General features: G+C 41.7%; 2 protein-coding genes across 2 annotated transcripts in view; one reads left to right on the top strand and one right to left on the bottom strand.

Annotated features, from left to right (window-relative positions):
• fer1l4 (fer-1 like family member 4) overlaps positions 1-8,894 on the top strand; it is a 51,541-nt gene extending 42,647 nt beyond the window's left edge. Inside the window, exons 42-48 of the mRNA XM_072440014.1 lie at positions 217-302; positions 583-681; positions 1,775-1,892; positions 3,035-3,158; positions 4,881-5,176; positions 7,264-7,364; positions 8,560-8,894. Coding sequence (XP_072296115.1) covers positions 217-302; positions 583-681; positions 1,775-1,892; positions 3,035-3,158; positions 4,881-5,176; positions 7,264-7,364; positions 8,560-8,740 — 1,005 coding nt within the window. The 3' untranslated portion in view covers positions 8,741-8,894. The remainder of the gene's footprint in view (positions 1-216; positions 303-582; positions 682-1,774; positions 1,893-3,034; positions 3,159-4,880; positions 5,177-7,263; positions 7,365-8,559) is intronic.
• Positions 8,895-10,013: 1,119 nt separating this feature from the next.
• Positions 10,014-21,582, bottom strand: pdhb (pyruvate dehydrogenase E1 subunit beta). Its single transcript, XM_072439984.1, has 11 exons — positions 21,351-21,582; positions 21,195-21,254; positions 19,822-19,929; positions 16,351-16,413; positions 15,651-15,686; positions 15,024-15,214; positions 13,814-13,908; positions 13,624-13,734; positions 12,488-12,579; positions 11,896-12,037; positions 10,014-11,025 (listed from the first exon to the last, which is right to left on the bottom strand). Exons 1-11 carry the CDS (start codon positions 21,384-21,386, stop codon positions 10,880-10,882), a joined length of 1,080 nt encoding a protein of 359 aa, XP_072296085.1. The 5' UTR covers positions 21,387-21,582; the 3' UTR covers positions 10,014-10,879.
• Positions 21,583-22,204: the final 622 nt, after the last annotated feature.

Below are 22,204 nucleotides of genomic sequence, written 5' to 3' on the forward strand. Positions count from 1 at the left end.
GTCCCGGTTAGTCCCGGTTTAGTCTCAGTTTAGTCCCTGTACTGATCTAGCAAGTGAGAACGCAGCCTTTAATGACCTTTTAGCCGTTCACATCTGCACACAACAGGAATGGACAAGGACAGTTTACAATTTACTTTATGTATTTATTTTTTTTTCATTTTAAATTCATTTACAGTTACAAATGCTCCTAGTTTAACGTTGTTCCGCATGTCGCAGGGTTTCCTCCACATGTGGGTCGACATGTTTCCCACGGACGTCCCAGCTCCGCCTCCGGTCAACATCAAGCCCCGCCTCCCTGTGCAGTACGTGACAAGTTTTTTAAATTTGATTTATAAAAGGTTAGTCCAGGTTTAATTGTACTTTAGAACTGGTCTAGGCCTTTGGTTTAGTCAGGTTTTTGTCCTACTTTTCTTGGTTTAGTTCTATTTCTGGCTTGATGCAGGAGATAAATAAAAAAAAGGAGAATATTGCAATTGTTGTTCACACGATTAGATAATTGAGTGAACTGTCCATATGAAAAGTATTTAAAGACGTATTCCCAGTTCAGTCCAAACATTAAACGCGGTACATTTTTGTCTCCAGGTACGAGCTGCGCGTGATCATCTGGAACACGGACGACGTGTTTCTGGACGACGTCAACCCGTTCACCGGAGAACCCTCGTCTGACATCTACGTCAAAGGGTGGGTCCTCGAATGCACCGCGGAGACTAAAAGACCCTGAACGCACCAAATACCTCGGCAGCTGATCCCAAGGCCCCTGTTTCATTAATGTGTCCAGTTCTTTCTTTTTGTCAGTAAAAAGTCACCGAGTCTGAGCATAAAAACCTAAATTGCTTCCAGATTGTTAAAGGTATTATTTACAAGTTGGTTTATTTACATGCTGTGGAGGAGAGTGCTCCGAAATAAACAACTTGAGATATAAAAAAATACATAATGGGGAATGTAGTTTAAATACTGGTTTATTTTAAATCCTCTGGAAAGCACTTTGAACTGCTTTTAAGTATAAAAAGTGCTTTACAAATACATATTATTATTCTTTTATTTTGTACTATTCTTTTATTATTATTATTATTATTATTATCATTATTTTTATTTATTTATTTGATTTATTTGATTTATTTGATTGATTGATTTGATTGATTGATTTGATTGATTTGATTGATTTGATTGATTTGATTAATTTTATTCATTTTATTCATTTTATTCATTTTATTCATTTTATTCATTTTATTCATTTTATTCATTTTGTTTATTTTGTTTATTTTATTTATTTATTTTATCCATCTTATTTATTTTGTTTATTTATTTTATCTATTTTATTTATTTTGTTTATTCTAATTTTATTATTATTATTATTATTCATTAAAAACGTATTTAAGAGTTGTATTTTGATGGATTTCTGAATGTTGGAGTGATCCTGTATTATCTTTCATTTGAGGCTTGAGTGCTCAGCAAATATCTGTTTGCACCTACCCCCTATCTCCACCCATGGCTCCGTCCTTATTGCAATTATTCCAAAAAATGCTAACTCGGGGCGATACGTGTAGCGCGGCCATTTTGCGGCGATAAAAACTCGTAAATGACCACGCGCCGCTCGTTACGGTGAAACGTCACTGTGAGACGAAGAGGCGGGGCTTATCAGTTCTGCAGATTTGAACAGGAAGTCAATGGACCCGTTTCCATCACAAAATGTAAATAATGATCTACATATCGTGTGTTACTTATACAACAAAAGCAGAATATGACTCATTTGACACGTTGAATCTTGTTGCAGGTGGATAAAGGGTCTGGAGGGAGAGAAGCAGGAAACAGACGTGCATTTTAACTCTTTAACCGGAGAAGGCAACTTCAACTGGAGATTTGTGTTCCGCTTCGACTACCTGCCCACCGAGGTACAGAGCCAACCGAAAACAGCATCAACAAGCAATCACAAATGGCCTCGGCGTACAGTACAATAGCTGCAATAGCATAATGCGGCCCCGGGTTCAGGGGAATGAATGATACAATATAATTACACCAAATTACACAACAATGAGAACAATTCACAAAGAGGTGGTTGTTTTGAAGCACGATCACAGCAGGTGAAGACCCCAGGGGCTTTTAAGGGCCCCTGAGTCTGTGGTGAAAGTAAAGTAAAACATTTAAAAAGCTGCTTAAGTAAAAGTATAGAAGTAAGTGTTTGAAATATTACTTTATTTTTAGTAAAAGTATTGCACACATTTTTGACAACTATTCAAGAGTGAAATGTGGCGATCTCGATAAAGAATATTCCTGATTTTTTAATAATTTTTTTGTTGATCAATTTCTCAACGTTTTTAGATTTTTAAATGTATATTTTAGTTTGTGATGAGAGATGAGACTTGAACTGAAAAACCTTCAGTCAGGATGTCATCATGAACGTGCTGAAAAATAACCCCTGACGCCAAACAGGAAGTGCTTTTTACTTTTCAGTCCTCTTAAAAAAAATTGAAACGGATACAGTAGCTGCGCTCAAATGTAGTGAAGTAAACGTTAAAAGTATCCACTGTAAAGTACTTCAGTAAATACAGATATCTAAAAATGTTATTTAAAGTGCATGTGACGAGTTTCACATGGATTTCTGGAATAGTCAAGATGCAGTTTGTGAAGAAAATTTCAAAAATAAAAGTGACAGGAAGTAGAGCTGAGTTCGAAACAGAATCCCTCTGTGATGTCATCAATGTGCGACGTATCCCAAGTGAAGAGACACATTTTTCTTAACGATCATTCAACAAAATAAAAAAATATTTGTCAAATCATGACTATTGTGTAATTCATATGGATTTTGGCCCTTGTTTACAATATAGTTGCTAGGTAACAGTTGTGGAAATACCTCTATATCATTTTACTGCTCATGTCCAACCAGGAAGTAACATTATAAACGTCACTGAAATGCTCAAACTGGGGGAAACTCTGATCCGGTTTACTTGAAGTACAAAACTCTTTTAGGGGGAAGTATCATTGCAGTCGTGACTCAAACCCGAGAATAACGATGCTTTCTTCCATACTCGTGCAGAAAGAGGTGGTGTACAAGAAGAAGGACTCCATTTTCTCGCTGGAGGAGGCGGAGTTTCGACAGCCGGCCGTCCTGGCGCTGCAGGTTTGGGACTACGACCGCATCCTCTCCAACGACTTCCTCGGTAAATACGCACGTATTTCGTGATATCGTGAATGTTGTCGTGAAGATAATGTCAAATTTGAATATCGAGTACATCGTTTTATAGTAGAAAATGCTACAAAAAAAGTTATGTCGTAAACTATTAAATGAGGGTTTAAGGTGATATTTCTGCATTTTTATGACTCTTTTGTCCGCGAATTAAACCTCAACTACTACATTTTTCTTATGTTTGAACACATTTCAGTTCAATTTATATAATATTGTCTAAATATTGTTAGTTTTAGGTCAATGTTCATGGACTTGGAGAGCGGCCGATGTGGATGTAAATGTTTGGACTGAAATTAACTGTCCGTGAATAATTTGTTACTGTAAATTAATTGTTAACTGTAACTGTAAACTGTTTAAATGGATAGTAGAAAAAACTTCAGTTGTAGTCATCTGGACTCAGTTTGAAAAAATAGACGTCTGAGTCCAGATGACTGCAACTGAAGTTTTTTCTACTATGGAACACGCCTGGACGAAAGAGGGATTACACCGACTGTTTAAATGGATAAAAATAACCCTGTTTTGCGCTGGTTTGGTTATCGCTTTGTTTTGCGTGATTAGCCTTCGTTTTGAGACATTTCCGTTACTCCTGGTCCAGTTCTGCTTCAGCTTTGGATCGGTTTGTTCTTTAAAAACGAGTTACGATTATTGTGAAAAGAAACATCGCAATTTAACGATTCTTTGCGATTGTCGTCACTTTTTGACCAAATGATGCATAAACAGATATAAACTCGTCCTGCTTTATGGATGAAAACGTGACGATATTGTCACATAAAAAAGAACTTTACACATAGTTTGACATTTTTAGAGAAAAGATTGAACTGAAATTACGCTTTGTTTCTCACGATTAGTAGTTTAGTCCTGGTTTAACCCTGGTTTAGTCCTGGTTTAACCCTGGTTTAGTCCTGGTTTAACCCTGGTTTAACCCTGGTTTAGTCCATGTTTAATCCTGGTTTAGTCCTGGTCCAGTCCTAGTTTAGTCCTGGTTTAGTCCTGGTTCAGTCCTGGTTTAACCCTGGTTTAGCCCTGGTTTAACCCTGGTTTAGTCCTGGTTTAACCCTGGTTTAGTCCTGGTTTAGTCCTGGTTTAACCCTGGTTCAGACCTGGTTTAGTCCTGGTTTAACCCTGGTTTAGTCCTGGTTTAACCCTGGTTCAGACCTGGTTTAGTCCTGGTTTAGCCCTGGTTTAGTCCTGGTTTAGCCCTGGTTTAGTCCTGGTTTAGTCCTGGTCCAGTCCTAGTTTAGTCCTGGTTTAACCCTGGTTTAGTCCTGGTTTAACCCTGGTTTAGTCCTGGTTTAACCCTGGTTCAGACCTGGTTTAGTCCTGGTTTAGCCCTGGTTTAATCCTGGTTTAACCCTGGTTTAGTCCTGGTTTAACCCTGGTTCAGACCTGGTTTAGTCCTGGTTTAGCCCTGGTTTAGTCCTGGTTTAGCCCTGGTTTAGTCCTGGTTTAGCCCCGGTTTAGTCCTGGTTTAGTATTTTTCAGTTCTCACAATGATATTCTGACCTGGACGATCACGATTATCGACATACGAATAACCTCGACATCGATGATCGTCGCTCGCAGCATTAACTTAACTTTGATCAAAAGGCGACGGAGACCGACGTCCTCTCGTGTAAATCCTCCCGTGGTAAAGTCCGGTTCTGCTCTGAAATATGACCTTCATCGACCTCGAGCTCTGTCCCCCCCGTGTGCCCAGGCTCCATCGAGCTGCCCCTCTTCGACATGGTGCGCCCGGCTCGATCGGCCTCCAAGTGCTCCGTGCAGATGAGCAAGGAGCGCGCCTCGCCCCGCGTCTCCATCTTCAGGAGCCGAAAGCTGAAGGGCTGGTGGCCCCTGACGCGCCAGAAGACCCCCGAGGACTTCGAGAGGGAGGAGAAGGAGCGCGAGAAGAAGAAGAAGAAGAAAGAGGAGAACAAGAAGGACAGACGCAGCCAAATCAGAGCGGAGGACCTGCAGTTTGTGGACGCCGGCGGGACCACGCACGTCCTGATGGTAAGGACGCCTGCCAAAGTACACAGGGGAAAAGTACCCGTCGCTGTACATTTGAGAGCAGGTAGCTGTACTTTCTACTTCATTCTTCAACGGCACTGAAAAGTAAAATGTACTTTCTCGACTGAAGCAACCAAGATTCAAACGCTTTTGAGCCAAAATCTGCACAATATTTCATCAAAATTAAAAAATTTGACTTGAAATCTGGGTCTCTGTCTCTTAAGTAGATTTTAGACAGGTACTTCAATACTTTTAAGTAGATTTTAGACAGGTACTTCAATACTTTTAAGTAGATTTTAGACTGGTACTTCAATACTTTTAAGTAGATTTTAGACTGGTACTTCAATACTTTTAAGTAGATTTTAGACAGGTACTTCAATACTTTTAAGTAGATTTTAGACAGGTACTTCAACACTTTTAAGTAGATTTTAGACTGGTACTTCAATACTTTTAAGTAGATTTTAGACTGGTACTTCAATACTTTTAAGTAGATTTTAGACTGGTACTTCAACACTTTTAAGTAGATTTTAGACTGGTACTTCAATACTTTTAAGTAGATTTTAGACAGGTACTTCAATACTTTTAAGTAGATTTTAGACAGGTACTTCAATACTTTTAAGTAGATTTTAGACAGGTACTTCAATACTTTTAAGTAGATTTTAGACAGGTACTTCAACACTTTTAAGTAGATTTTAGACAGGTACTTCAATACTTTTAAGTAGATTTTAGACTGGTACTTCAATACTTTTAAGTAGATTTTAGACTGGTACTTCAATACTTTTAAGTAGATTTTAGACAGGTACTTCAATACTTTTAAGTAGATTTTAGACAGGTACTTCAATACTTTTAAGTAGATTTTAGACAGGTACTTCAATACTTTTAAGTAGATTTTAGACAGGTACTTCAATACTTTTAAGTAGATTTTAGACTGGTACTTCAACACTTTTAAGTAGATTTTAGACAGGTACTTCAATACTTTTAAGTAGATTTTAGACAGGTACTTCAATACTTTTAAGTAGATTTTAGACAGGTACTTCAATACTTTTAAGTAGATTTTAGACAGGTACTTCAATACTTTTAAGTAGATTTTAGACAGGTACTTCAATACTTTTAAGTAGATTTTTAGACAGGTACTTCAATACTTTTAAGTAGATTTTTAAGTGATAATTAACAACAACATAAAAAAAAAAAAAACAGAACCAGAGAAAAAACAGCAGACGAGAATCCAAATCCGCAGACATCCAACGAAAAAAACAAAGTTAAGGCCTTATAAACCCAAACAGACGTCCCATTCAGTCCACAGACTTTTTAATTTGTCAATTTTCCAAATAAACCTTTCACAAACGTCCAATATAATGTATCCCCGCTGAGTATGCTCTAGAGCAGGGGTGGGCAATTATTTTCCTCCGAGGGCAATATTCAAATCCAGGCAAGTAGCGGAGGGTCGGCCGCCATCATTGGTGTGAAAAACAAAAAATCCCAAAAATTAAACATCAAATAAAATATCACTTTTCTGTCAAATCTAGGCTATTGAATCTATTATTTAATTCATTTCATGTCATATTTATTAAGGACACAAGAGTAGACAGATGCCTGAGGGCAAAAAAAGGAAAATAAAACAAAAAAAAAAGGTTTTTCTGTTTAAAAAAAAATATTACTTGGACAAGCTTGGCGGGCAGGATTGAAAGGCTGTGCAGGCCGGATGTGGCCCGCGGGCCGTAGTTTGCCCACCCCTGTTCTAGAGGTATCCATTAACCGTGTCGTGGCAGGGGTTTTGAGGCCAAAATGTAACTAAATCACTGCATAATTGTGCGGAAAGAGACAGATAAAACGAAGTCCTGTTCAGGTCAATAGTGAGTCCGGTTTATTCATATGTTTGTCCTTCTCAGGTAGTCTTGTTATAGTCCTAGTTTGGACCTTTATTAGTCCTAGTTTAGGCCTGGATTAGTCCTGGTTTAGATCTGGTGGTACTTCTCAGCTAGTACTTGGAGTGAGAACTTGTAGAACCACAGAGTGTTTTAGGTTTGCTTCCTGGTCTCGACTTGATCTGTTTTTAGTCATGATTTGTTGTTGCGTCTGTTGTTTTCCAGGGCAAAGTGGAGGCGGAGCTACAGCTGGTGACACTGGAAGCGGCCGAAGCGAACCCAGTCGGGAAAGCTCGAAAAGAGCCGGAGCCACTGGACAAACCCAAGTACATGACCAGACTTTAGACCTGCCCTGGTTTAGTCCTGGTTTAGTCCTGGTTCAGTCCTGGTTTAGCTCTGGTTCAGTCCTGGTTTAGCCCTGATTTAGCCCTGGTTTAGCCCTGGTTTAGCCCTGGTTTAGCCCTGGTTTAGTCCTGGTTTAGCTCTGGTTCAGCCCTTGTTCAGTCCTGGTTCAGTCCTGGTTTAGCGCTGGTTCAGTCCTGGTTTAGTCCTGGTTTAGTCCTGGTTTAGCGCTGGTTCAGTCCTGGTTTAGTCCTGGTTTAGCTCTGGTTCAGTCCTGGTTTAGTCCTGGTTTAGTCCTGGTTTAGCGCTGGTTTAGCCCTGGTTTAGTCCTGGTTTAGCTCTGGTTCAGCCCTTGTTCAGTCCTGGTTCAGTCCTGGTTTAGCGCTGGTTCAGTCCTGGTTTAGCGCTGGTTCAGTCCTGGTTTAGTCCTGGTTTAGCTCTGGTTCAGTCCTGGTTCAGTCCTGGTTTAGTCCTGGTTTAGCCCTGGTTCAGCCCTGGTTCAGTCCTGGTTTAGTCCTGGTTTAGTCCTGGTTTAGCCCTGGTTCAGTCCTGGTTTAGTCCTGGTTTAGCCCTGGTTCAGCCCTGGTTCAGTCCTGGTTTAGTCCTGGTTTAGTCCTGGTTTAGCCCTGGTTCAGCCCTGGTTCAGCCCTGGTTCAGCCCTGGTTCAGTCCTGGTTTAGTCCTGGTTTAGTCCTGGTCCAGCCCTGGTTTAGTCCTGGTCCAGCCCTGGTTCAGCCCTGGTTCAGTCCTGGTTTAGTCCTGGTTTAGTCCTGGTTCAGCCCTGGTTCAGTCCTGGTTCAGCCCTGGTTCAGTCCTGGTTCAGTCCTGGTTTAGCCCTGGTTTAGCCCTGGTTCAGTCCTGGTTTAGTCCTGGTTTAGTCCTGGTTTAGCCCTGGTTCAGCCCTGGTTCAGTCCTGGTTTAGCCCTGGTTTAGTCCTGGTTCAGTCCTGGTTTAGACCTGGTTTAGTCCTGGTTCAGTCCTGGTTCAGTCCTGGTTTAGTCCTGGTTTAGCCCTGGTTCAGCCCTGGTTTAGCCCTGGTTTAGTCCTGGTTCAGTCCTGGTTCAGTCCTGGTTTAGCCCTGGTTCAGTCCTGGTTCAGTCCTGGTTCAGTCCTGGTTTAGCCCTGGTTTAGCCCCTTTCTTCTCGCCCTGACACTCGCCTCTCTCCGTTTCCCTCCTCAGTCGTCCCACCACAAGTTTCACCTGGTTCTTGAACCCGATGAAGACTTTCGTGTTCCTGATCTGGAAGAACTACAAGATGTACATCATCGGTTTTCTCATCCTGGTCCTCCTCACGCTCTTCCTGGTTCTCATCATCTACACGTTGCCTCAGAGCATCTCCTCCCTCATGGTCAGCGGATAGACTTCACCGCATTACCCATGATCCTTCACTGCGGTTGTCACGCTCCAGTATTACACGCTTTTCCGCCCCAGATCAACGAGGACGATTCATCCATTTCGTTTAGTCATCAACCAATGGAAAACGCTACATTTATGCGTGTTTACATTTACATTTCAACAGTCAAACAACATAATCGCTGTTTTAAGTCATATTTGATATATTCATCGCTGCCTGATTGTTTTGTATCAGGGAATATAATGTGTCTTTACAGGTTTAATATCATTAATCAATCACGATCAACGGATTCAAATGAAATCTTCCACGGAAATAATTACACAATAATTATCTTTTTAACACACAGATTCTGCACGGGCGCTGGGGAGGGCACCCAAATGTATAGAAGTCCCATTGTAAATTTCCATGTAAAGTTATATTTTGAATCAAAGTAAGAAGTCGAATATTGTGAATAAAAATGTTAAATCTCAAGTTTTTTTGCTGTATTTTTTTTCTTTTCCTTTTGCTCTAGTTTCTTGTAAAGTAAGCGTCTGTATAAAACATGTATACATTATTATTATTATTGCAGTATTAAGTACAAAGCAGTGTTGTTAACTTCAGTGTATGCTATTCTAATTCTTATTTTTTTTCCTGAATAATACTGAAAATTAAACTTAAAATTGGGCCTTTTACATTTGCGCCTGACCTTGACCTTCAGTACAAAGCAGCCCAATCTCAATGGACCCTTCATAAAGCTCCGTCATCACAATGAAAAATGACATAAACCATGAAACAACTTCAATAAAAAAAAAAAAAAAAAGGCAACAGTTTTGGATTTCCAGTGTAGAAATGTCCATTTGCTTTTAACATTACAAAAGATGAGGAAAACACTATTGTCTCCAGGCTCAAAAGTGTATAATACATCTGTAGATACGATGAAAAACACTAAGTATTTCTCTAGTAAAACCTAAATATCAGGATTTTACCTTCATTATAATCTATTCAATAAACAAATACTGTAAAATACAATTATATGTGTTTAAACCAGGCTCTGACATGGCTCACATGCTTCCCAGTGGTTTTCATTTGACAAAAACACCTTCATTGTTCATATTTTGTGATTTATATCGATTGAAATCCCATTATATTCCAATTGTCTTGAGCTCAACCTTTTTAAGAGTCCATTAACTGTAATTATTACTTCTGTGGTCCTTCAGGGCGGTGCCAGGGCCTCGTGGTAAAGAATATAAAACATCACTCCAGTCGTAGTTTCCAGACTTTTATTTTTGTAACAGGAAGTAGTTTACAGCAGAAACTTAACAATAAATAACCCGCTGGCTCCGGCGGGCTTCACCGTGTGGTCGGGTTTGTGGCTAAAAAAACCGCACACAAGGCATTTGAGTCGAGGTTCGTCTTTAAAAAGAAATGGAATAAAAATGATAACAACCCAAACAGAGCATCTGAGAAACGCTGATATTTACACAGTTTGAGTTCAGTTTATTTTCGGGAGGAGAATGTAAAAAGTCAGGTCACTCTTGGCAGAAAAACTCAATCCGGGTTATTTTTTAAGAGCAGGATGATGAAGTAACTCCTCGATAAAACATTAGACATATTACAATGCGGAAAACAATTTACGGCAAGTTAAATATTTATTTTTATAACCCAAATTCACAAATATATTGTCAATACCTTTATTTGTTCATCTAATCTGCTGTAAAACTATAGAGCAAACTGATTAGACGCACTCAAAACCGCAAATAAACTTTTACTTTGACAGATTGCACGTTTTGCTATGGGATCATTTCGATTCTTTAAGTGTTTTTTTTTTATACGGTTTAAGTCGTTTTTTGACAAGAGCAAAACTGAAGCGGCTCAAATGTTTATGCTAATTAAATTTAGTCGACATTTAGAGACGGACACAATACCTACGGCTGAAAACCTTTCCCAGTTTGCAAACCTACAGAGCACAAAATCCCATTCACCTTCGTTAAATACAGGACAGTCCCTTTTTCACTTAAACGTCTCAAAAGCTAAAAAAAAAAAAAACGTTCATTGTCGGAGTGTCTTAATAAATACTTTTACCGTGATAATCCCAGAAGGTTTTATTGACAAAAGGGAGAGGGGTGTTATAGTTTGTGAATAAGGTTACATTTTCATTTGACGCCCTCAGACGTTTAGAGTCTTTTTGATGGAGAAGATGATGTCCTTGATCTGGGGCATGCTGTTGTCCTCCAGGATCTTGGCGTACGGCATTGGGATGTCCACACCGGTCACTCTGGTCACAGGGGCGTCCAGGTAGTTGAAGGCGGCGCCTGAGACGGAAAACCGGTGCATTTAGAGTCGTTTTTATCCCTTTTACCCTCCCAGTCAAACACTTAGACATCAACAAAACCATGTACAGACCCTTGAAATAATGAAATAAAGTCTAATCTGTTCTGCACCAGCACAAATGTCATGAATATGTATTAAATCTATTTCTTTGCAACCATTCGTCTTGCTTCATAAAGTGTATTTGATGTCTTCAGTGTAGAAAGTGGTAAACTGAGGATTACAGTGAAGTGAACGTTTAAACACGGCTAAAGCTCAATGTTGTATGCTCCTTTAAAGACCAATATTATGCATTATTTGTATTGTTATCAGCCTTTAAACATGCACTCGAGTACTTTTAGTTTATCTGCCATTTCCCACAGAGACTACCCTAGCTACATGAACATTGTGGCACATGTCAGGCCGGACTCTCACTTCCGGGTCTCAGCACACAGTTGTATTGATCGTGATCAGACAGAGAAGCTTTTCAGAGCCTCGTCACGGATCGAGAACACGCCAGTCATGAGGGAGTGTTTGTGATGGTCGAACAGGAGAGGACTTTTGAAGTAGGACTATGAAGCTAAATGCTGCTCCCGGTGTCTTAGATAAGGAACAATGTAAAAAGAAGTACATTTTGTAAAACGTGTGCTTTAAAACTGAGGTAACAATGTAGAAAAATATGCAGTTGTATTCATCAGGACACGATCTACTCTGAGAACTCCGGCAGGCGCAACCCCCTGATAGAATCTGTTTACAGCTTGACCTAATCTTCTTTGTTCCCCCGACAGCCCTGCAGACCCTCTAAGCAGCGACACGAGCCGGACCGCCCCGCTCTTAAGTGTCTGGCCCGAGGACACGTGGACAGTGTGCCTCACCCTCCATGATCTGGGCGCAGATCTCGGCGCCGACCCCAAACTGTGGCCAGCCCCCCTCCACCGTCACCAGGTGGTTGGTCTTCATCACGCTGGCCTCGATGGTGTCCGTGTCCATCGGCCGGATCGTCCTCATGTTGATCACCTCCAGGAGCAGAGAAGACAACGGTTAAAAGGTCATTCTGTCATTCTAGCACGAGCAGAGGGACTCGTTTATCCCCGTCGCCGCGGCAATACCATTTCAACATGAAGCCAGAGCAGTTTGTTTTATGCTGCTTCTCACACTGCGTTAGTTGTGTGGTCCTCTGTTGCCTTTTAGTTTGATTCGTTTTCCTTTTAATTTGTCATTTTTAAAATCGCTTTTATTCTGTTTTACAATTTTGATGCTGTTTTATAGCTAATTTACTGTGTTGACAAGGCTTTATTTCCCTACGTGCAGCACTTTGGAAACGGCTGTTGTCTGTCAAATGTGCTACAGAAATAAAGTGGATTGGAAAAGTCTACAATAAAAGTAATGAGTGTTTTTTTTTGTTAGTTACTTTGTGCCGGAGTCGGGCCGTTTCAGCTGGTTTTCCTCAGTCGACATCGGACTTACCTCACACTCGATTCCTTCTTTGGCCAAAACGGCGGCGGCGTCTAAACAGTGTCCCACGCACCGGGAGTGAGACACCAGCGTCACGTGAGTCCCTGGAGAACAAACGGACCGAGATCAAGAGGCTTTTCCAGAAATGCAGGAAATGACGACCACGCACACGGTTTATGTCAAACAAACAATCCATACACAGATGCTAAGACTAACAAACCTGCTCTAGAAAGTGTACATAGGATTAAATTAAAGGTTTAAACCGCATGCAAGTATTAAAGAAAATGTGTGCTTAAAATTGCTTTCTATTGTTGACGTTTTGTTACCGTGACGACGCTTCTCTGTATTCGGTATTAATGGCTCGGTGTGATCTAATGTTTCCTGGCAGCGACCCGGTGATTTAAGGAGTTTTATTACGGCATAATAAAGAGCGGTACAAGGTCCAGTTTCCCCCGTCAACCCGCAGACGTGCATCGTGGGTAAAAGAGGCATTAAAGGACGTGTCAAAAGCAGAGGACGTTAAAGTGCCGGTGACAGGGTTTTACCATTTTCTAGTTTCGACTTTATTTGATGCGTTTATCGCTGTTGTACATATAAATGATAGTTTTACACCAATCGAGCAGGTATTTGTGGAGAAAATGTAGAAAAATCTGTATAAAAATGACAGGAAGTGACATCACACTAGGGACACTCATTCCGGTCAAAGTTTATGCAGAATTCACACAAAGAAGAATCTTTTTTGACTCTATAAACATGAACAGAATTAAGTTGCTCTCATATATTTTTATCTGTAAAAAAAAAAAAAAAAAAAAAAAGTGACATTAGATGTGTTTGCTGGGTAATTTCCTAGTGTGATGTCATCAATTACAAACAGGAAGTGAAATTATAAACCTAAAAATGTGCTATTCTGTGATAACATTATTCCATTTACATTTTTTGGCAAAACTTGAAGTATATTTAACTTAACTGCATTTTAGTTCAATGTCAGAGGCACTTCAACATACTTTGACTAATGTAAATTGCAGAATTGTTAAAGTTAGATTCATATTAAACAGGATCCATTAATAAAGTGACCAGCTCGACTTCAGTCAGTGTCACTGCGTTTTACAAATAAAAACGTTCGTCCCGTTCCTTTTCGTCCCGCTCACCTTGCCGCTCGATCTTTGCTTTTCCAATGGGGACCACAAAGTCCTTGGACTGCGTCTCCTCCGACATCTCGAAGGGAACGCCGTACAAGAGCTCGTTCTCCAGAAACACCACTGAAAACAGACAAAAGGCGGCGTCAGCGAGAGAAGCGGCGCCGCGCGCACCCCTCCCTCCCGCCAGCAGGGGGCAGACCTGGGTTGTCGTCACGGATGGCGGCCTTGAGCAGACCTCGGGCGTCTTCGGAGCTGTAGGGACTGACCACCTTCAGGCCGGGGCAGTGGGCGTACCTGGACAGAACGTTTGTACAGCTCCATTAGTAAAACGGTCCAGTGAAGCGACTGGTTTGCCTGGAATGTCCCACAGCCTGGCATTAAATGTGTTTAGCGCCGCGGAAACAAGCGGGCGATATCACAGGGTGTAGTTACAGGTCACATCTGTGGAGAGGTGTTTTTCCAAGGTATTTTTGAGCAATAAAGACGCATGTAACTGACAGATATTGTGTTTAATGGTGTGTGACATTCTTGGCGAAGCATTAATATCTCCATGGAGACAAGAGTGTGTGGGTGAGTGAGTGTGTGGGAGTGTGTGTTGGCGAGCGAGTGTTGGCGAGCGAGTGTTGGCGAGCGAGTGTTGGCGAGCGAGTGTTGGCGAGCGAGTGTTGGTGTGTGTGTGTGTGTTGGTGTGTGTGTGTGTTGGTGTGTGTGTGTGTGTGTTGGTGTGTTGGTGTGTGTTGGTGTGTGTGTGTGTTGGTGTGTGTGTGTGTTGGTGTGTGTGTGTTGGTGTGTGTGTGTGTTGGTGTGTGTGTGTGTTGGTGTGTGTGTGTGTTGGTGTGTGTGTGTGTTGGTGTGTGTGTGTGTTGGTGTGTGTGTGTGTTGGTGTGTGTGTGTTGGTGTGTGTGTGTTGGTGTGTGTGTGTTGGTGTGTGTGTGTTGGTGTGTGTGTGTTGGTGTGTGTTGGTGTGTGTGTGTTGGTGTGTGTGTGTTGGTGTGTGTGTGTGTTGGTGTGTGTGTGTGTTGGTGTGTGTGTGTGTGTTGGTGTGTGTGAGTGTGGGTGTGTGTGTTGGTGTGTGTGTTGGTGTGTGTGTTGGTGTGTGTGAGTGTGTTGGTGTGTGTGTTGGTGTGTGTGTTGGTGTGTGTGTTGGTGTGTGTGTTGGTGTGTGTGTTGGTGTGTGTGTTGGTGTGTGTGTTGGTGTGTGTGAGTGTGGGTGTGTGTGTTGGTGTGTGTGTTGGTGTGTGTGTTGGTGTGTGTGTTGGTGTGTGTGTTGGTGTGTGTGTTGGTGTGTGTGTTGGTGTGTGTGTTGGTGTGTGTGTTGGTGTGTGAGTGTGAGTTGGTGTGTGTGTTGGTGTGTGTGTTGGTGTGTGAGTGTGAGTGAGTGTTGGTGTGTGTGTGTTCTTTGAACGCACCACGCGGCAAAGCACTGCGAGTGTTGAGCAGCGACTCCGGCTGAGGACCCGTTGGGGCCCCTGAACACGATGGGCACAGACTGCCGACCCGCTGACATGTAGCAGGTCTTGGCCGCAGAGTTTATGACCTGATCTATGGCCTGCATCGAGAAGTTAAACGTCATGAACTCAAGAATCGGCCGCAGTCCAGCCTGAAAACAGAAACAGCAAGAGGGGAAAGAAAACATATGGTCTATTAATCAGAGAAGTATCCAACGATTATTTGCTGATTGATAAATCTAGAGATTATTCTTTTGATTGCTCGATTAGACGTTTAGAAAACGCAAATGTCCCATGATGAAGATTTTTTACTCAATTTGACCAAGATGGAGCTGAATCCTGGTTTCATCAAGTACACTGAATTTACACGTCATTTTCATGGAATTACGGTTCAATTTCAGACATTAAAATTCGACCTCTTAAGTCGTTGCTGACCCTGAATCACTTAATAAACCATTTGTTCATTATTAATGGTTTATTAAGACTAAAGTGTGGTTATTACGAGTTGATTTGACAGAGCAGCTGCAGTGGAAAACGATCGTCTCTTCATTGTCGTTTGAGTGTTTTTAATGCACATTTGTAACTCACCATAGCGGCTCCGACTGCGATTCCGGTGAAACCCATCTACAACAAACAAACAAACAATGAACGCATTGAGAGTGGCAGAAGGCTTCGTGACGGGACGTTCGCGAGGCTGCAGGGCGACGCTGTATTTCAAGGACGTGTGGTTTCTCAAGGTGTTGGTCGAGGTGGTTTGGTAGCAAAAGAAGAACTCGCTTAGTACTACATTCTGTATTTTAAAATATGTTTATTTACCGTACTTTCCGCACTATAAGGCGCACTTAAAAGCCTTTCATTTTCTCAAAAACTGTCATTGCGCTTTATAATGCAGTGTTCTTAATATATGGATTATTTATGGTTGATTTTGTGAGGTACACAGTGTATAAAGAAGACTCTGGTCACGAGAGACTCGGTACTCATTAACCAGAAGTCCAAACGACAAGTATGCAAAGCATTCTGGGAACAGTAGTCCACTGCTACACACGGCGATTGCGGCGCTCTGCCAAAATGTAAACTGCATTATACGTTAGGAACAACGCGGACACCTAAATAAAGGACCCCGAATTAAGGACCCCAAGATGGCTCCTGCCAAGAGACCATGGATCTATTAAATTATTACGCCCGAGGATTTTCAACCTTCGCGCACAGTATTTATTTCGCTTGCCAACTCTAAAAAAAGGGTCTGTGACAGATCTAACCCTGGACTCAGTGTAGACGGTTCTCTCACCTCAGAGATGGGCGTGTCAATGATCCGCTGGTCTCCATATTTCTTCCACAAACCTCGGCTCACCTGAAACGAACACGAAACGGCAATAAAGATTAACCCTTCGGAGCCGCGCCGGCGTGTTTGCAAACATGGTGGGCTTTAGGACCCTGCAGCATGAAAACCAAGTCACATAGAAGGCTGCCGTTGACGTCATACGGAAGTGGAGACTTGAAGCTACATTTGAGTGATTGTTTCATGTAAATCCACCAAATAAACCAAAGTTATGATCATTTCAATTCCATAAAAAAAGTGCGGAAAAATATGTGCGCGTTGCATTTATTATAATAACTTTGTCGTCTTTTGTGATAAAACTGAACGGAAAAAAACATTAGTTAGTGTTAACCCGGATGTTCAGGATGAACACGAGTATGTAAACATTCAGTCACATGACATGAAATAGCCAATGAGAAAGAACGAACGAGTACAAACGGACTTAGTATTTCAAGTAGCGGAATCAGTGCTGTTTTTGAGTAGTTTGAGAGTTTTAGAATTTTATTATATATTATATTTAGTATTTTATTATTATTATTGTATTTTATTCAGTCAGTAGTATAGTTGTGAAGCAAAATGAGGTGCACACTTGATGTTGATCAAGCCTTGGACTTAGTATTTCAAATTAGCGACGGAGAAACTTTGGAAAGTTCGGATGAGAGTGACGACGATGAGATTGAGGACCCAGATTTTGTTGGGGAAAACGTCAGGTAAGAAAGACAAATATTTTTCTTATATTATTCTATTCTACTTCACTGTAGTGCAAATGCCAATGAACATCTTAAACTTTGAATGATCTTGAATCTGTTTACGTGTTTTGTACAGTGACGACGAGCAACCTGGGTCATCAACAACCCCCCACAACAAGCCAACGGAGGCCATCATAGAGGGGGCGTGGAAGGAAGCAGATACAATGAGGACACTCTGTAGAAACACCAACAAACAGGCAGCAATAAATCAGCAAAAGGGGAGCAAATACCAGTGGACTGATGTTGATGTTGAGGAAATGTATACATTTCTGGGTCTCCTCATGTACACTTCATTGGTGCCTCTGTCAAGTATCCAGGACTACTGGAAACAAAACGACATCTTGTCTGTGCCATTTCCAGCGACTGTCATGCCAAGAAACAGATTCCGGTTCATATCATGGAACATCCACCTCAGTGATCCAGAGGAGGGTGACAGAAATGACCAGCTCAAGGGTACACCACAGCACGACAAACTGTTCAGGGTCAAACCTTTGATGGAGGACTGCCTCCCAGGCTTATTACCATCCAAAGAAGGAACTGTCAGTCGACGAGAGGATGGTGGCTACAAAAGCTAAAACTGGCATGACCCAGTACATGAAGGACAAACCAACCAAATGGGGGATCAAGCTGTTTGTGTTGGCAGAGTCGAACAATGGCTACACCCTGAACTTCAATGTGTATGTTGGGAAAGCACACACACCCAGCGTGCATGGACTGTCTTATGATGCTGTCATGGACCTCATTCAGCCATCACATCTTGGTACAGGATACCATATTTATATGGACAACTTCTATACAAGCCCAAAACTGTTCCCGAGTCTGGCTAGTATGAATTTTGGAGCCTGTGGGACCTACTGGAGCAACAGGAAAGGGTGTCCTTGTGGCAGAGAAAATGCCCTCACCACCAAATCCAAGAGGGGCACCGTGAGCTGGATCAGAGAGGGTCCCCTGGTCTTTGTAAAGTGGATGGATACGCAGGAGGCGTCTATATGCTCCACAATCCACCCAGCGTTTTCTGGCGAGGCTGTCAAGAGGAAGATGAAGGAAGGACTTCGACACTGGGTAGTGAAAGACATTCCCTGCCCTTCCCCCTTCATGGCCTACAGCAAGCACCTTGGAGGGGTTGACCTGTCAGACCAGCTTCTCCAGTATTACTCCTTCCACCGCATAACTGCTCGCTGGTACCGTACCCTGTTCATGCACTTTGTGGACATGGGAACAACCAATGCATACATCCTGCACTGTGACATCAGCGCAACCCAACAGGTCGGACCCATGACACACAAAAACTTCCTGAAAGAACTTGTATCCCAGCTGTGCGGAGTGAACCAGGCAGGGGTTCCAGTTCAAAAGGAGCACCAACCACGTTGCTGTTCCCATTTCCAATATTTGGTCAACCACAAAGCCTCAGCAGGCCGCAGGGCTTTTCAATGCTGTCTACAAGTTGGACATTCCATGGAAGTGCAAGGCCTGTGATGTGGCTCTGTCTCATATTGGACAGAAACTGTTTTGAGAAGTGGCACAAATAGGGTTAGGGTTATAATAGAAGAAAAACGCCTGTGGATATCCCTACTTTTTATAGTAAATAGTTGTTTATTGCTTGTATATTTCACAAGAATACTTTTATATGTTCATATTTGCATCTTGTGGTTCAGTTTGAAGCTTTTTAAATGCTTGGTTGAGCATGTTTGAGGATTTTACAATAAAAACGCATAATTTTTCTAAACAGACTTTGTGTTTTCTGTGTGTGTTTAGGTCCAGTATGTTGAAATAGTATGTCAAAGTGAAAAACGAACTAAAAAAATCATATAGGTGAGGTTGTGCTGAAAAAAAAGGTACCCAACATTGGTCTGGTAAACAAAATTAAAAGTATCCAAAAACGGCCAAAAAAGCTCCAGCCCCCGAAGGCTTAAACTGAACTCAAAAGACTCGCTGTCATTGGCCAAACTCAAAACTGGCACAATTTTTAAGGTTTAGTAAAGAAACGATGGGCAATATTGACACAAATTAATTTCTCTGTGGTTTTCTTCGCCTTTCACTGGTCACGATATTATGTCAATCCAACAGAAAAGTGTTCTTTTAATAAACTCTATGAAATAACAACACTTTGGTCTGTTCCACATTCAACCTGAGCAATACAGCGACAGAACACATAATAATCATGTTTGAAAGAGTTTCAAATCGGATTGCGCGTCAAATCTGGCAACGACAACTCAATTTCTTATTCTTGACAGTCCTTTGAAGTGACTTTTATTGTATTTATTGGAGGTGGCAGACTACAACCTATTAATAACAGAGTCGCATGAAAAGTCGTGACTTAATAGTCTTTTGTTTGTTGCATTCACAGCAAAAAACACCTGATTATTTTGGCAGAAATGCTCCACAGTATGAATTTCAAACACTATTGTGCATTTATTACATTACAGGCGTCTTTACTCAAACGCTATGCTTTGAACGGGCGTCTTTAGAAGAGGTCGGTGCGATGTTCAAATTGTAATTGTTGAAAACGTAAAGTTAAAAGTCATTGAAGACAAATGACATATAAAAAACCTGCAAAAGTACAATCTGGTTCAGTGTAATCTGTGTAAAGCAGCATCTCTGGACCCTTGTATTTCACTGTTATAGTTCAATCTCATTCGAAGGACACTGGAACCGCCACAAAGACACTTGAAGCGCCCCCCTCGCGTCTGACCTTGTAGGCGCCGTCGTACTGGGCCACTTCCTCTCCCAGCAGGAACACCCGCTCGTCTCTCTCCAGCTCCTCGTCCATCGCCTGGTTCAGCGCGTCGCGTACGGTCACCTGAGAGAACAACAAATGCTTTTACTCGACACGCAACGTCGTCTTTTGCCAGCTTTTAACCGCAGTTTTAACAGTTCTCTCCTCGTCGACGTCCTCGGAATCAAAATAGCGTCCGAGTCCCAACGCCGCGTGGTTCTGAACAGGACGTGGACAAATCGTTTATGGTTAAATATTACTGTAAAACTATGCTCGATGACATATGCTACGGGCTTAATACTGTAACCAGAAGCTGAGGACAATAAAAGTTCTTCAGTTAAAAAAACAAACACATTTTTGAATACAAACGCCAATTGGATTCAGAACAACAACTAAAGTAAAGAATAGTTTCCTTCTTTCCCTTTTCTTCTTCTGGTTGCAAATATTGTTGATCCTTGGAATAGTCAAGATTAATAAATTAAATAAAACCAGGCGAGTTTTAGCGCTTGCTACTTCAGAAGTATTTATACTGATGAATGATACGAGTTATATTTATTTATTTATACATTTACAAGGCAAAAGGATAAAAAGCATTGGCTGTAAACGACTAAACTCTCGCTCCGAAACGACCAGACATTTGACCCAAAGCGCAGTGACCGGTCAAGATTATTGGGTTAAATGATCACCACGATTATTCCAAACTAAACTGTAATCATCGCGTCACAATTTTAGAGGGAAAATTAAGTATTTTTAGGGTTCCAGAGTTCATAAAAAATGCATCAAAATGTAAAGTGCTTATTATATCTGGCAGATTCTGTTGATGTCCCAGGAAAAGTCCCTGTAAATCGCAACAACACAACATTTTAAACCAATAATAATCACACTACAGATGGACAGGAACCACTTTTCCGGAACTCATTAAAGTACAAGAATTTTTGCCATATTAATTTCTGTGTTAAACTTTATTTGTTTGTAAAATGACAGGAATAGTTCACACATCCATGCACAGATCTCCAGCCTGCTCACCCTGCACCTTCTCCTGTTGTCCATGCATGTCCTATACAATTGCAAGTCGACTAATGAAAGTGTTGGTCGACTGACGCCATCGTCCGATTAATCGACTAGACAATGATTTCAGTGCGAGGAGTTGACATTTTTACACATCAGTTTTGGAGGGCAGACAACGGGGGGCAAACACTGCATAACCCAGGGTCTATAACGCATCAAACGTAACGGTTCGGAAGCACGTCAAGTCGGGCGAAAGTGTCACGTTTGGTTTGGTGTCAATTCGGACGTGAAACATGTTAAAACGCCGGCGGCTAACGCTACAAAGCTAAGCTAGCACTGACCTGGACCGCGGCGGGAGCGCTGCTGTGAAAGCCGCTCCTCTGCAAAGCCGCCACCGCATTCTGCTCAAACACAAACACGGAAAACACAGCGTTACAAACGAGCTCAAGGACACGTCAAAAAATGTCGACAACGGTGTTTTAAAAGAGGCACGGGACCTTTCCGGAGCGGAGAAAGCACCTCAGCGACGCCATGTTTAACCTGTCCTCTGCCGGGGGGAGGAGTAGACACGGCGAGGTCAGGGCACGCGGCCAATCAGCGCTCGCGTTCAGACTGACGCTCGGGACGTAACACAAAGCGCGGCCAATCGGAGAAGGCTTTTTGGAAACAGAGGCGGGACCAAGTGTCTATATGTAAAATGCCCAAGGACAAGGTTGGACAGGATGACAGCGCGACCAGGACCTGCAACTGCATCACAGTTTAAACATGCATCACGTTTATTATGATAAATAAGTATTCACATATTTATTGTTTTGCTTGGACAAACTGGGAATCTTTACATAAAGGCACCAAAGCGTTGTCAAGAACTTTTTTTCTATAATGATTACAATTCTACAATGTGTGTGCTTTGATAACACGTTTGAACCTCTAGAGTTGGACTTTAAACTAGGGTGACCAGATGTCCCTATTTACACGGGACAGTGCCAGTTTGAGCCTTGTGTCCCATGTCCCAGCAGACGTATCCAAAACCATTGATTTGTCCCAGTTTTATTCAAGGCGTGTCCCAGTTTTGACCACTGTGAGACCTGCCAACAGTAAAGAAGGGAATATATTGTTGTTTCTTTAGCCAAACTAGAGAAAATCTGGCTTTAGAATAACCAAAACACAGAAGATGCACTAATTTCCACTGATAATAGTCTCTCAGATCATACACTGACTCTCAAGTGAGCCGTGAACGAGGTATGAATGATCTGAGTGCATAAAAATGTACTTAATTACCCGCGTTTTTTTACTCCTTTATTATTACTTCCCATCCCAGTTTTTACATTTTAAAATCTGGTCACCCATACTC

Source organism: Eucyclogobius newberryi, unplaced genomic scaffold (assembly GCF_026437365.1).
Source record: "Eucyclogobius newberryi isolate DKJ021-1_F unplaced genomic scaffold, fEucNew1.0.hap1 SCAF_11, whole genome shotgun sequence".
Lineage (NCBI taxonomy): Eukaryota > Metazoa > Chordata > Actinopteri > Gobiiformes > Gobiidae > Eucyclogobius > Eucyclogobius newberryi.